We start from the raw sequence: 12,665 nt of genomic DNA on the forward strand, positions 1-12,665 counted from the left end.
GGGAAAGAAAAGGAAACGCGCGCGCGCGCGCGATGGGGTGGGGGCGGGGCGGGGTGGGGTGTTCGTCAGTACCGAGAAACAAAACCCAAAATCAAAATCAAGTTTGCAACAGCCTGAGAGGAAAATGATGAGACTCGAGAAACAGCTACAGCTACCCGAAAGAGCCTCTTGCGGGGCATCTCTTCAACAAACACCATTGCAAAGCTTTCAGCTCTCCTAACTCTCGGTTTCCTCGAGGCCTTTTACTTCCACCCTGCCCCAAATCAAGTTCGTTCCAAGGAGGCACTAGGAGACCCAGCACAATGGTTGGCGATGACAACGTGATGGAAACCAGGAATCTGGGAAGACATCCCCGTGGGTCAGGGACCTCAGGACAGCCCAGGTCTGTTCCCGGATCAGTGACCAGGAATAGGACGGGGGAAGGTTGAGAAGACTACACTTTCCAAACGCTGACGAATCGGGGTAAGCGAGGGGTCTTGACACCGCGGATTAAGGTAGCCGGGGAGGCGGAGAGAGGATTCTTTGAGACCTGAGACTGGACGAGGCAAGGGGAGGCTCCGCCAGGAGGAGGAGTTGCCTCCCACGTCCTGCTGTCGGGGCTCCCTCCCGTCGTGGCGCTGCTATAAAGCCTCTACCGGCATGATCGCGACGCCTCCTGTGGCTTCCTCGGTGCCTGACCCCGCGCTGGGCAGCGGCTTTGTCCTCAAGCACCATGCAGCTGCTTCGTGCTCTGTTGGCGCTGGCTTACGCAGTCAGCTATACCGCAGGTACCCTCGGGTGACCCTCTGCGCCCCCAGCCCCGCTCCCCTCGCCAGCGCGCTCCGCTGCGCGTGGTTCGTGCAGGGAACAGTGAGGGTGCAGCGGACCTGGCTATGAGTGTGCGTGGGCGCCTACATGTGTCCGCGGGCGGCTGCGGGGGAGCATGTGCCCGCACGTGCGCGCCCGCGGGCTGTGCTGAGGATGCTTCTCCGACCCGCTGAGGGATGCTCGCTCCTTTCCTCACCTTGGTTCTCCTGGGTCTGCCCCTGGGTGGCCAGTGGCCACCTGCAGGGACTCTGAGCCGGTAGCTGTTGCCCGCCCAGAGCAAACGCAGCAGGTTGGATGTTTTGGGGTCCCGGCGTTCCTCTCTCCCCACCTTGGGTTCCTGGCCTCAGAGCTGCAAGCTCCCTCCCTTCTCCCCAGCCCCCAGCGCTGGATTGGGAGCCTGGCGGGGGGCATCCCAGGACCCAAGTCCCCGGCCAAGCCGGTCTTTCCAGACAAGGTGATTTTCGTTTAAAGATTAATGGTGAGACCGAGCTCTTAATTATTCTTCTAGGTGGGAGGTAGCGGTAGAGGCGTGTTAATATTTGATAAGGAGCTAAAGGCGATTCTAGCGGCTGGCACCTTCTCCGCTACCCCATAGCTCTTCACAAAGACCTCATCTCTTAGTCCGCAGGCAAGCTTTCCCCTCCAACCAGCCAAACCTCCCTTCCAGAGTTAGGTACTCTGCCCTTGGATTGGATTGGGGGCGGGGGTCAGCCCTCAAGGGAGCTCTCGGCAGCAGAGGACGAAAGAGAATGCTCCCCGCTGCCGGTGGAACGTAGCTTGGAACGTGGCATCCTACAACTCCGAAGCTCCTTCCTAGGGGGAGGGAAAAGAGCACCTAAGACAATGAGAGACAGATAGAAAGTGATTGAAGAAAAGGCTGGGTTGGATATTTGAAACGATTTAGTATAAAGAAAAATGTTTTTAAATTATCGGGTGCCTCCTAGCTGTTCACCTTGGGTGAGTCATACAACCTGTTTTGTCGTTTACAACGCAGGTATAGTAACTGCTCCTGGGTACTGTTTGAAGGATAATCCGTATCAGTATGTAGGCAGTGCCTGTGAGCTCTGGCCAGAAGTATTCAACAAGATGGTCATGCGGCGCAGCCGATGACCTGGAGCCATGTAGGCAGAAATCCACCTCATCTGACCTCTTCACACAAACTCTTCCCGTTTTAGTGTCAGGACCACCTTCCTTCGCGTACCATCCTGTAAGGATTGGAAAGAGCCCAGGAGGCACCGGAAAATCCTTAGGGGGAGGAGGGGGATATCCCACCCATTCAGAGCCCCAGACCCCGAGCCTGGAGGTGCTGGGACTTTGCCCAGGACACACTCAAGTTCTGCTGAGCTGGTTGCAAGTCTTCCCCCTTCCCTCACTGTGAGGGTGAGGTGAGCAAGGTCCATTAAAATGACTTCAGTCCTCTCTAAAAGGCCCCTGATCCAGGAGCCAAGATAAACCCTGCCCTAAAAGGGGGAGGGGGCGGCTCAGCCTAGGCAGGGGGCGAGGGTCTTGGTCCTGCTTCAGGGACAGATTTAGACTTCTTAGAGGAGGCTTTGCTTTAGGGGTAGGGGTGGAGAGAAGTGGAGGGAGGGGGAACTAGGATTGGAATGTAAAAACTATATTTTTAAAAAGGAGAAAGATAAAAGAAAAGAGGGGAGGGAGTGGGCTTGTGACTAGGGCTTAAGAACAGTGGCTCAGTGAGGGGCAGTGTTTTGTCTCTAACCTCACCTCTGGCCCAGGATTAGGTAGGACACAGCTGGGAGCCTCCTCTATCCTTCCCCGGTCCTTTATTTTGGGCATGGCCAGAGGCTGAGAACAGTTTCTTCTCTGCAATGGTAACCCTCAGAAGCAAGTGTGGGAGCCGGAGTAACTGGTGCCCTGCCACCTGACTGTGAGGTACCGGCCTGACCCTGGCTCCTGTCTCATCAACATTGTTTTTGTGGCCACCACCTCCTGAAGAGGGTAGTTACAAGAGTGTTCATCCAAGCAGGTCAAAAGTCTCTATGATTAAGACAGTGGGCCAGAGGTCACACTAACCAGGGAGCTGAGGCCAGAGCCAGGGAAGGGAAGATTCCCAAGAAATGCCCAGAGGGGCTCCCCCTAGGGCGTGCCTGAGGGCCTTACCCTCTAGAGCCAGCCTTCTCCAGGAATAGCTTCCCCTTGGGCCCCAAGGGCTGAGGGGGCGGGGCAGGGACAGTGGCTGCTCTCCCATAACTTGATTCTTCTTCTTCTTCTTCTTCTTCTTCTTCTTCTTCTTCTTCTTCTTCTTCTTCTTCTTCTTCTTCTTCTTTTCTCCTCCTCCTCCTCCTCCTCCTCCTCCTCCTCCCCTCCTCCCCTCCTCCTCCTCCTCCAAGCCTGTTCTACTTCCAGGTCCTCTGAGGACCAATGAAGACAGTTCCTCTCCTCAGTGTGACTGCCCCTCTCCTTCATCTGGTCTGCCAGTTTGGGGTAGGGGCAGAGCAGGCCTGGAAGGAAGGGGCACAGACTCCAGGTTCCCAGACACCTAGAGGGGGATGGCCGCTGTCCTCTGCAGAATGGTCTCATACATACTTCCTGAGTGCAGCTGCTCCCAGAGAGTAGAACTGCCACGGGGGAGACCCTGCATCTCTATAAACAAGGCCATGCCAGCTGGGCAGTAGGAATGAACTCTGAAACTAGAAAATCAGAAGCGGTCTTTGGAGGACAGTTCCTGGAGGGCTCACTCTAATACCTAACTCCTCCTGGCTACAAAGCTTGATTTTTTTTTTTTTTTTTTCTGTTTCGCTCCCCACCCTGTCTCTATTTCAGGGATGGCTCCCCTGCCCAGCCTCAGGAAGAGACGGGGCTTGGGGGTGCAAAGCTTAGGCAAGAATACTGTCTAGGGTATACACGTATAATCTGAGCCTGAGCTACATAGGGAGATGCTGTCAAAACAAAACAAGAATTGGGCCTATAGCTCAGTGGTAGAGCACTTGCCTGGCATGAACCAGGCCCTGGTTTGATTCCGAGCATTGGAAGAACAATAAAACAAGACAAAAGCCCACAAAGCTCCCAGAAGGAAGGGGCTGATAATGCATTGTGAGGACTCAGAGCTGAGCCCGGCACAGCCCTTTTCTTAGGAATGTCCTCACCCGTGAATTCTTTCCAACTCACTCCATGTCTTTTCCTCTCCTGCCTTGGCTTAGTTTTGGCCATCTGCTCACTGACAGGAGGCCAGGGAGGAGGGGCAGAGTTGTCTGAACTTTACTGAGTGTCGGCTGCCTGGAGGAATCCACACCACCTCTCCTTTAATCCTCTCCACAGTCTCATGGGAGGGCATGTTAGGACCATTTAACGGATGACAAAACCAGAGAGAGTAAGTAAAAGACCATCCCCGAACACGGGGCTCCTAAGTGGCCCAGTCAGAATTCTAACTTTGGATGAAATGCTTCATTCACCCTGTCTGTGAATCTGTCTGTCTCTTTCTCCTGTAGACCTTATTTTTGGAGCAGAATGACTGGATGTGCCGTGCCCCTGCGTGGGTCCCCTTGTCAGTAGATTGTACTGCTGTGGCATGTTTGTAGTGCTGCTTTCTTCAGTATTACTGGTTCTTCTGTCTTCAGAGTTATGACAGTTCAGATCGGACCCTGGCAAAGCAAAAGGGGCACTAAGGAAGGATTACCTGGATCCGCACCCTCCTCCCTGATCCCCAAGGCAGCTCAGCTGGAAGGGTGGAACTCACTTTGTTGTTCCGGGAAGGAGGGTTGTTCTAATCCTTCACTCTCAGCTGAGCCTCCTCTTAGGTTCCAGGCAGGATGCAGGAGGGAGGAGAGAGGTTGATGACCCAGGGACAGAGCCTTAGAGAGGCCCCGAAGACCAGGACCCTAAGCGTGAGGAGCACTCTGTGTTGATGACATTGCTATTGTTTTACCTTATCTTATTTGTATTTTGAGACAGGGTTTCTCTGTGTAGCCTTGACTGTCCTGGAACTTGCTCTGTAAATCAGGCTGGCCTGGAATTCAAGAGTCGCTTGCCTCTTAGCCCCCAAGGGCTGGGATTAAAAGTGTGCACCACCACACGGCCATTCCTTTGGTCATTGAGTCTACTTTCCTCGGGACTGCAGTCCCACGCTCCAGAAACCTTCCATCCCAACCCAGCAGAGGACTTTAACACCAGAGTTTTTCCCAGGCTCTGGTCCATGGGGCTGTGTGAGCAATTCACACGCACACCCAGGGTTCACATTCTTCCTTTCTCTGTTCCAGCCGCACACTGGTGCTATGAGATCCAGGCCAAGGAGCCCAACAGCCACTGCCAGGGTGAGTACTGCCACTCACTCATCAGCTTCTTGCAACACAGGCGCACTTGCACACATGTCCAGCAGTCAGTGACTAGGAAACAATGAATGTCACTGAGGTTGACACTGGAAACTAAATTAGCAGCACATTTGCTATTTTTGTCCAACACAATGGAGGCTTGACTCTGGTCGAGCCCTTTGAGGTGGAAGTGGAGATGGTTCTTGGTAGTTTGTTACTGGAGCACTGAGGCATGCAGGGTCTTGCACAAGCTAGACAAGAAGCATTTACCACTGAGCCACGTCCCCCATTGCCTCCTTGGCACTTTTCCTAATGCTGACCAACCTTCCTGTAGCCTGCTGTGTTGAGGGACAGCCACTCTCTTGCCCCTACCTAGCTGAAAGTTGGAGTTACCTGCCTGGCTCTTCTTCCCCCCCACTCCTTAGAGAATGCCTCGTCAGGTCCAGGTTCTTTGCATCAGGGCTCTTCCAGGGGGTCCTCCTCCACAATTTCCAAAGCTGAAAAGGCATCTCCCACTTGGCCACTTTTTTTGTTTTTTTTTTTTTTTACTTGTTTTTTGAGACTGGGTTTATCTGTATAGCTTTGGAGCCTGTCCTGGAACTCGCTCTGTAGACCAGGCTGGCCTTGAACTCACAGAGATCTGCCTCCCAAGTGCTGGGACTAAAGGCATGTGCCACCACTATTCGGCCCATTCAGTTCCTTTTAATCTTCCCAACACTCCTTGTGAGTGCCTAGGGGTTCAGGTTCCCCCTGTGAAAGCCAGAGCTCTTAGGCATCAATGGCAAGCCTGCTTCTCTATCCACCTCCTCCTCCTCAACCCCCCCAACCCTCAGCCACATCAGAGATGCACTCACTTGCCTATGCCAGCATGTTGCAGGAGGAAGAGGAATGTTAGGGCAGAACTCTGAGACTCATGCCCTGCTGCAGGACCGCACCAGCAATCCAAGACCCTGACTCATATCACTGGGTCAATGTGCCCTGGACTCTCAGACCTCTCTTTCCTGCCCAGGACCTGCCGACTGGAGTGGGGACTGTAAGAAGACCCACCAGTCCCCCATCAACATTGACACCACGGAGGCCAAGGTGAACCCCGACCTGAAGCCCTTCACTTTCATTGGCTACGACCAAAAGAAGAAGTGGGTAGTCAAGAACGATGGGCACTCAGGTGGGTCCTGTGGGGGCTGGGTGGGCAGGGCTGACTGCAGGACGGTGAGTCGCTCAGGCTGGAAGTGGGAGGTCCCGAGAGGAGGAGGCATTAGTTAGTTGTGTTTTCAGTCATTTCATCACAACAGTGGGGTGCAGGGAGGAAACTGTTCCCAGAAGGAGGGAACGACCTTTGTGAAAGCACAGGGGCATGAAACCGCTTGGGTGTTTGGGTGGGGAACTGAGTGGGAGCAGCTGTGTGTGGAAAGAGGCCATAGAGGGAAGCTAGGAGGAGCTGATCAAGGCCCACAACAGGTCACCAGGGCTGAGGAGTTTGGAGTTATCCTGGGGACATCAGGGCACCATGGAAGGAGTCAAAACAGAAGCAGGTCCAAGATAGGGCTACATTTTGGGGTGAGGTGGTGAGGCAGCCAGGAAGAGTGAACGCTGAGTCTCCTCGGGGTCTCGGCCTCAGTGAAGGTGGGAAGTGATGGGAGTTGGGGTGGGGACGGGGAGGTCAGCATGAGGACTCTGCCCACTCTGGTGTCCCCAGTGAAAATGATGCTGGCAGACGGAAGCTTCATTGCTGGCGGAGACCTGCCTACACAGTACCAGGCTGTGCAGTTGCACCTGCACTGGTCTCAGGAGTTTGACAGGGGCTCAGAACACAGCATTGACGGGAAACACTTTGCCATGGAGGTGAGGAGCCTTCCAGCTGGTGCCTGGGCTGGGCTCTGGGTCTGTGCCCACCTTGGGCAGGATGGGTGATCCAGCTCCCCATAAGTCGCCCTTCTACACACCCCCTCCTAGGTGCACATTGTACATGAGAAGGGCACATCGAGCAGTAAGGGGCAGGACTCCAAGGACAAGAATGCAGTGCTGGCATTCATGGTTGAGGTAGGACTCCCAGCCCCATAATCCTGGAGGTTGTCTATCTTCCAGAAAGAGCTGCTTGTCCCCAGCAGCTCCCCAGGGGGCTCTCTTTAGCTTCCTTTCTTCCCATTCCAGGTGGGAGACGAGATGAACCAGGGCTTCCAGCCCTTGGTGGAGGCACTGTCTCATATCTCCAAACCCGGTGAGTCAGGACTACGGAACAGATGGCTTCTTCCCACAATGGAAGGGACAGGGGTACTGGGGTAGCAGCTTTTCCGTGTGCCATATGTAAGGGACTTTGTCCTCCACACTAGATACAAACACCACAATGAAGGAGAGCTGCCTGCAGGACATGCTTCCTAAGAAGGAGAAACTGGTTCACTACTTCCGTTACCTGGGCTCACTGACCACCCCGAACTGTGACGAGACGGTCGTCTGGACTGTGTTCAAGGAACCCATTAAGCTCCACAAAGACCAGGTACTCAGGCCTGGGGCAAGGTGCAGTCTCCCACATGGAGCCCCCCACTCCCATCCCCACCCCACTCCCACTTGCCCCACAGGTCTCTGGGGTGGGGAGACGAGAATCATTGCATCAGTCCTTGGGTTTCCACTGGCAGAGACAGGCATGAAGGAAAGCTGTCTGCCACTTTCCTGAATAGAGGGCCCTGTGAGAAGTCATGGAAGGGTGCTCAGAATAGGCTTCCAGAAAAGTGGGAGAGTTGACTGGTTAGAGTGGGGAACCAGAGCTCAGGTTGGACTTCCTTAGTTCACTTCCTTAGTGCATTCAACAAACAGCACTTGAGTCTACAATAGCCTCTGGAAAGACAGCAGGAAGCCCACAGGACCAAAATCCCTTGGGCTTATTATAGCAGTGATTCTTAAAGTGTGGTATCAACATCTTTACCGGTGCGAATTTTCTAGAAATGTCCTTTCTTAGGTTCACTCTGTACCTATTGGATCATATTCTGGGGCTGGGAGTCCAGGCATCTGGGGTCCTGAGCTCCTTCAGCTGATGCTAAAGGATGTTCGCCTCCAAGAGCCACTGTGGCATTGCAACAGTGAGGGTAACAGGCCTGAAAAGGTGACCCTGGAGGAAAGCGAAGGCAGTGTCACTCAGGTGCCCACAAATGCCACATTCCATACTCACGGTGGTCACTCTGAGCCCCTCTTTCTTTCTACTGTGGTTCTGAGCGGTGAGGTGTCTGGTCTGAGGTGACACAGCAAGGAACATGGCCCCACCTGCTGAGCCCCGTCTCTTTCACAGATCCTCAAATTCTCCACGGAGCTGTACTATGACGAAGGGAAGAAGCTGCCTATGAAGGACAACGTGAGGCCCCTGCAGCAGCTAGGAAACCGCCAGGTGTTCAGGTCCCACGCCCCAGGACAGCTGCTGTCTTTACCCCTGACCACCCTGTTGGTCCCTACACTCACATGCCTGGTGACCAGCTTCCTCCAATGACAGACCACTTCTGGATATGTGACCTCTGACCTTTAGAGGACATGGCTTGGCTGGACTTTGGGGCCTATTAAAATACGGGTAGCTGGCTGTGGAGATGCACACCTTAAATCCCAGCACTAAAGTGGGCAGAGACATGTGGATCTTTGAGATTGAGGCCAGCCTGCTCTCCACACGCAGGGAGACCATCCAGGGTTACAAAGGGAGACCCTGGCCTCCACCCCCTCCCCACAATTAAACAAAATAAAATATGGATATATTTTTGGAGAAACCCTTTGCAAGTTTTTTTTTTAACTCTGTAAAATCACCTTGTTCTATTAACCCCACTCCTCACAGGGCAGGGACCTTAAGGCCTAGAGGTTTCTCCCAAAACAGGTCTACCCTGCCTGTGTATGTGAGTCCCATCAACACACATTCCCTCACGTCCCAACTTCAGAAAGACAGCGAAGGTACCCTGGAGCACCAATACGAAAAAAACCAGAGGGCTTCTGACCTGAGCTTCGTTTTACAGTGAGGGATAAAGATCTAAGAATAAAGGCAAGATGAAGGCTACATATTGACGCTAGAGTGCAGGTGCTGGGTGTCCACCCCCCCAGGTGGAGCATGGAACTGCATGTGATGGGAGCAGGATTCCTTCATTTGCTCAAATATCTCTTGAGCTTGGCAGATAACTGGGCAGGTAACAGGGACAAAACGATGAGATGCCTGGGGCTCTCAGTCCTGGGCACGGACAAAAGATTCACTGTCCCAGAAGGCAGTGACAGAAACCAGGAAGGGCAGCTGCGGTTCCCATGGATGGTCAGGGCCAGGGATTCTGCAAGGGAAGGAGGTCATCTGGATTCAATCACGCCCAGGCAGGGGGTCGGGCAGGATACACATCCGGGAAGCAGCAGGGAGGAAGGAGGAAGAGAAGGAGGGAGGAAGAACAGAGGGTAGACAGTCTCTGGGTATTATAGATCCTGGACCACCAGTGGGTTCGTGCCCAGGGCCAGGATCTTCTGTGGCATAAGGTTGCAGAGGTAAGGAAGGACAAGGCGGAACCAGTTCCCAGGTTCCCAGGCTCAGGTACAGCGCAGGGTCAGCAATAGTTGTGACAGAAGAGTCAGGCGTCCCCACCACTGTGTCTCCAGTGGGTTGTCCCCAAGGAGGGTGTGTGTGGAGAACAGAGAAGGAAAGATGGTACTCACCATCCATGGCAATGTTGGAGTTTTGAGCTGTGGGAAGTGAGGATGAGGTCACAGGCCTTGAGCAAATAGGAGAGCTGCAGCCAGGCCAGAGCCAGGCTGCTCTGCCTAGGGCTGAGGAGAGGTGTGTGTCCCCATAGGAAGGTGCAAACCACAGGGGCTCATGAGGCCTAGAAGGCCTTAGAAGGTAATGATCCCAGTACCTCCAATCAGCTAAACCTGGGGTAAGATGAATGGCCATCCCCTCCCCAACTGCCCTCTTCTCTTCTTCATTTGTGGCCAATAATAAGTACCTTCCTCTTCCTTCACCAATGACCACACAGCTAGGGTGGTGGTGGTGGTGGTGGTGGTGGTGGTGCTGGTGGTATTCTGTAGTCATGGCAACAGCAGGCAGCCTGTGTCAGCAGGGGGTATGTAGACCAAGGGTTTTCTTTAGTTCCCAGGAAGCCTGCAGGGGATCTGCCTCCTACCCAGGCTCTGGGCTGTGAGGTCAGAACAGCCATTCCTACTCTGGACAACCTCCCCCCTTCTACTCCCTTTTTGTCCCTCACACCCCTCCCCCATCTCCCTCCCCACTCACTTGTCCTCGAGTGGCCTTCAGTGAATAATGTAGCAGCAGAACCAGAAGTGCTAGCTCTCTACAAGTGACCAGAGGAGGTCTGGATTTTCCACCCCAGGTGGAAGGCACAGGACCTTCTCCTGCCTGCCTGGCCCCATAATAAACCTACCTGGCTAGTGGAAGTCAGAGTGGGGCAGTGTTCATCCAGGCCTCAGATCATCTCTGTGTGCTCTGGAGGCATCCTGACAAAACCACTCAGTGGCCGGTCACCATGAGTGCTCCCCTGGCCCCGTCCCCACACAAGGAAGTGCCTGTCACTGAAGAACGTCCTCTTTTAGTGAATTCACTGGCACTATGCTGACCCCCACTTGGAGCAGGTGGCCTAATGGCTTGTACCCAGCCTGCCTGGCTCATGGGGCAGTTTTCTCCGAGGATGTGGGATCTCCTCAGGTACAAGGGAGGCCCATTCTGACTGTCACCAGCCTTCCTTCCTATCTTCTCCTTGGGTGATTGCATTAGGTGTGCACAGTCATAGATGCTTCCCTGCAGATGCCAAGCACCAAGGCTATAGCCAGACTTCTCTGAGCTCCACAGGCTATGAAGCACTTTATTGAGTACCTACTGTGTGCTGACCATGGGTCTCTACCATTTTGTGGATGAGGACTTCTTCCATTGCATGGTTGAGGGAGCTGCAGTACAGCAGGGTCAAGAAGCCTGTCAGACTCTGAGGTCACAGCCTGGGGTCACTCTGTACCTCCTTAAGCTCCTCATAGTCAACTTTCTTCATCAGAGCCATCCCGGAAGACAGGCCACTCTGACGGACAGGGTGGGGTCTGCTGTACCCTTTCCCGCCCTATTTCCAGTGGCTGCCTCTATTCCCTTGGGGCCACCTCTCCTTCCCTGTGTTTAGGTTTGGCATCCCGGTAGGAGCTGTGGGCTAAAAATACTCGCCCATGTGTTTAGATGATTCTTGGAGAATAAACTTCCCCATCTTGGCTCTCACTTTGCACACTTGCAGGCCCTGCTTCCTGTGGCTCTGATCTGACTGTATGGGAGGGAAGAGGGTCTGCAAGGCCCAGAGTCCTGGGGGTGGTAGACGAGCTCATTGAACATGGACTGAAGAGGCTGCGAGGTCACGAGATGCCAAGAAGTATCTGTATGGAGACCATTGCTGTGACCCGTAGGTGCCAAGATAGGACTGAACTTGGCCTTCTGGTCTAAGTGACCTCACTGTCCGGGCCTTCTGCTGCTGACCCGGGGAGGAAGGCCAGGCCTGTCTGTGGGTGGAACATGGCTCTCAGACCTTCTGCTTAACACACATTTCAACAGCCGATTTGTTTGTTTATCTGAGTAGGGACAAAGACTTGACCTCCTATGATGAAGGAGATGTTGGGGTGGTGCCTAGACAGGCCCAGGGAGGGGCTTCCTCTGGAAGAAGGCCGAAGGACAGATCAGTCTCAAGCTGGTTCCTTCCCCTGATGCTGGCTTTGCAGGTTGTTTGGAGACACGGCACACAGGAAGGGTTATTGAGTAAAGACTGGAACTGTCTACTTTCAACAAGATTTAATCTTCCAACAAACACTACTATATCCTTCAGGTTAGAGACAGAAGAACCAGGCAGAAGGAGCCCAGCCCAGGCCATTCCTGCAAGCTTCCAGCTATAGGCCCGACACAGTGAAGACAGTAGAGCCAGATATAGGAACAGGATGGGAGCAGGTTGTTGACATCCTGGAGTCAGAGACACACAGACCTGGAATAGAATCCTTGTCTACTAAAAACTAGCCAGGTTTGGTAATTCGAGTCACCAGAACTTTAGTTTCCTTGTCTATAAAATGGGGATGAAGGGAAATGTGAGATAGCAGAGTGCTTGCTGTGCATGCGTAAAGACCTGATTAGATTCTCAGTATCCATGTCTAAAACCTAGGCTGTGGCTGGGCGGTGCTGGCACACGCCTTTAATCCCAGCACTTGGGAGGCAGAGGCAGGTGGATCTCTGAGTTTGAGACCAGCCTGGTCTTCAGAGCGAGTGCCAAGACAGGCTCCAAAGCTACACAGAGAAACCAAAACACCAAATAAATAAATAAATAAATAAATAAATAAATAAATAAATAAAAAGCTAGGCTGTGGTGGCCCTCACATGTAATCCCAGAGCTGGGGAGGCAGATAGCCAGCCTCTCCTAATCAAGGAGCCCTCTAAAAGAAGGTGGGGGCTGGTGAGGTGGCTTAGTTGGAAAGTGCTTGCTGAGTGCAGTCCCTAGCACCCATATAAAAGGCCAGGCACAGTAGTGTGTGCCTGCAATCCCAGTGCTGTGCTGGGGAGGCAGGTGGGTAGAACCCTGGAAGCTGGCTATCTGACCTAGCCTAGTCCGAGGGCAC

The 12,665-nt window shown here is 53.6% G+C and overlaps 1 protein-coding gene across 1 annotated transcript; it reads left to right on the forward strand.

Annotated features, from left to right (window-relative positions):
* The first annotated feature begins 639 nt into the window (after positions 1-639).
* On the forward strand, positions 640-8,806 carry Ca4 (carbonic anhydrase 4). The gene is made up of 9 exons (XM_035448140.1): positions 640-849; positions 1,429-1,579; positions 5,025-5,078; positions 6,085-6,240; positions 6,772-6,917; positions 7,029-7,115; positions 7,227-7,293; positions 7,406-7,569; positions 8,356-8,806. The coding sequence occupies exons 1-9, from the start codon at positions 640-642 to the stop codon at positions 8,548-8,550; spliced, it is 1,230 nt and encodes a 409-aa protein (XP_035304031.1). The 3' UTR covers positions 8,551-8,806.
* Positions 8,807-12,665: the final 3,859 nt, after the last annotated feature.

The sequence above is a fragment of the Cricetulus griseus genome, chromosome 7 (genome assembly GCF_003668045.3).
Source record: "Cricetulus griseus strain 17A/GY chromosome 7, alternate assembly CriGri-PICRH-1.0, whole genome shotgun sequence".
Classification (NCBI taxonomy): domain Eukaryota; kingdom Metazoa; phylum Chordata; class Mammalia; order Rodentia; family Cricetidae; genus Cricetulus; species Cricetulus griseus.

Bases quoted from the DNA above. Each gene is read 5' to 3' on its own strand.
- Ca4 (XM_035448140.1), top strand. From the start codon at position 640: ATGATCGCGACGCCTCCTGTGGCTTCCTCGGTGCCTGACCCCGCGCTG. The intron at 5,079-6,084 runs GTGAGTACTGCC...TTTCCTGCCCAG, and splicing joins GCCCAACAGCCACTGCCAGG to GACCTGCCGACTGGAGTGGG. The intron at 6,918-7,028 runs GTGAGGAGCCTT...ACCCCCTCCTAG, and splicing joins GGAAACACTTTGCCATGGAG to GTGCACATTGTACATGAGAA.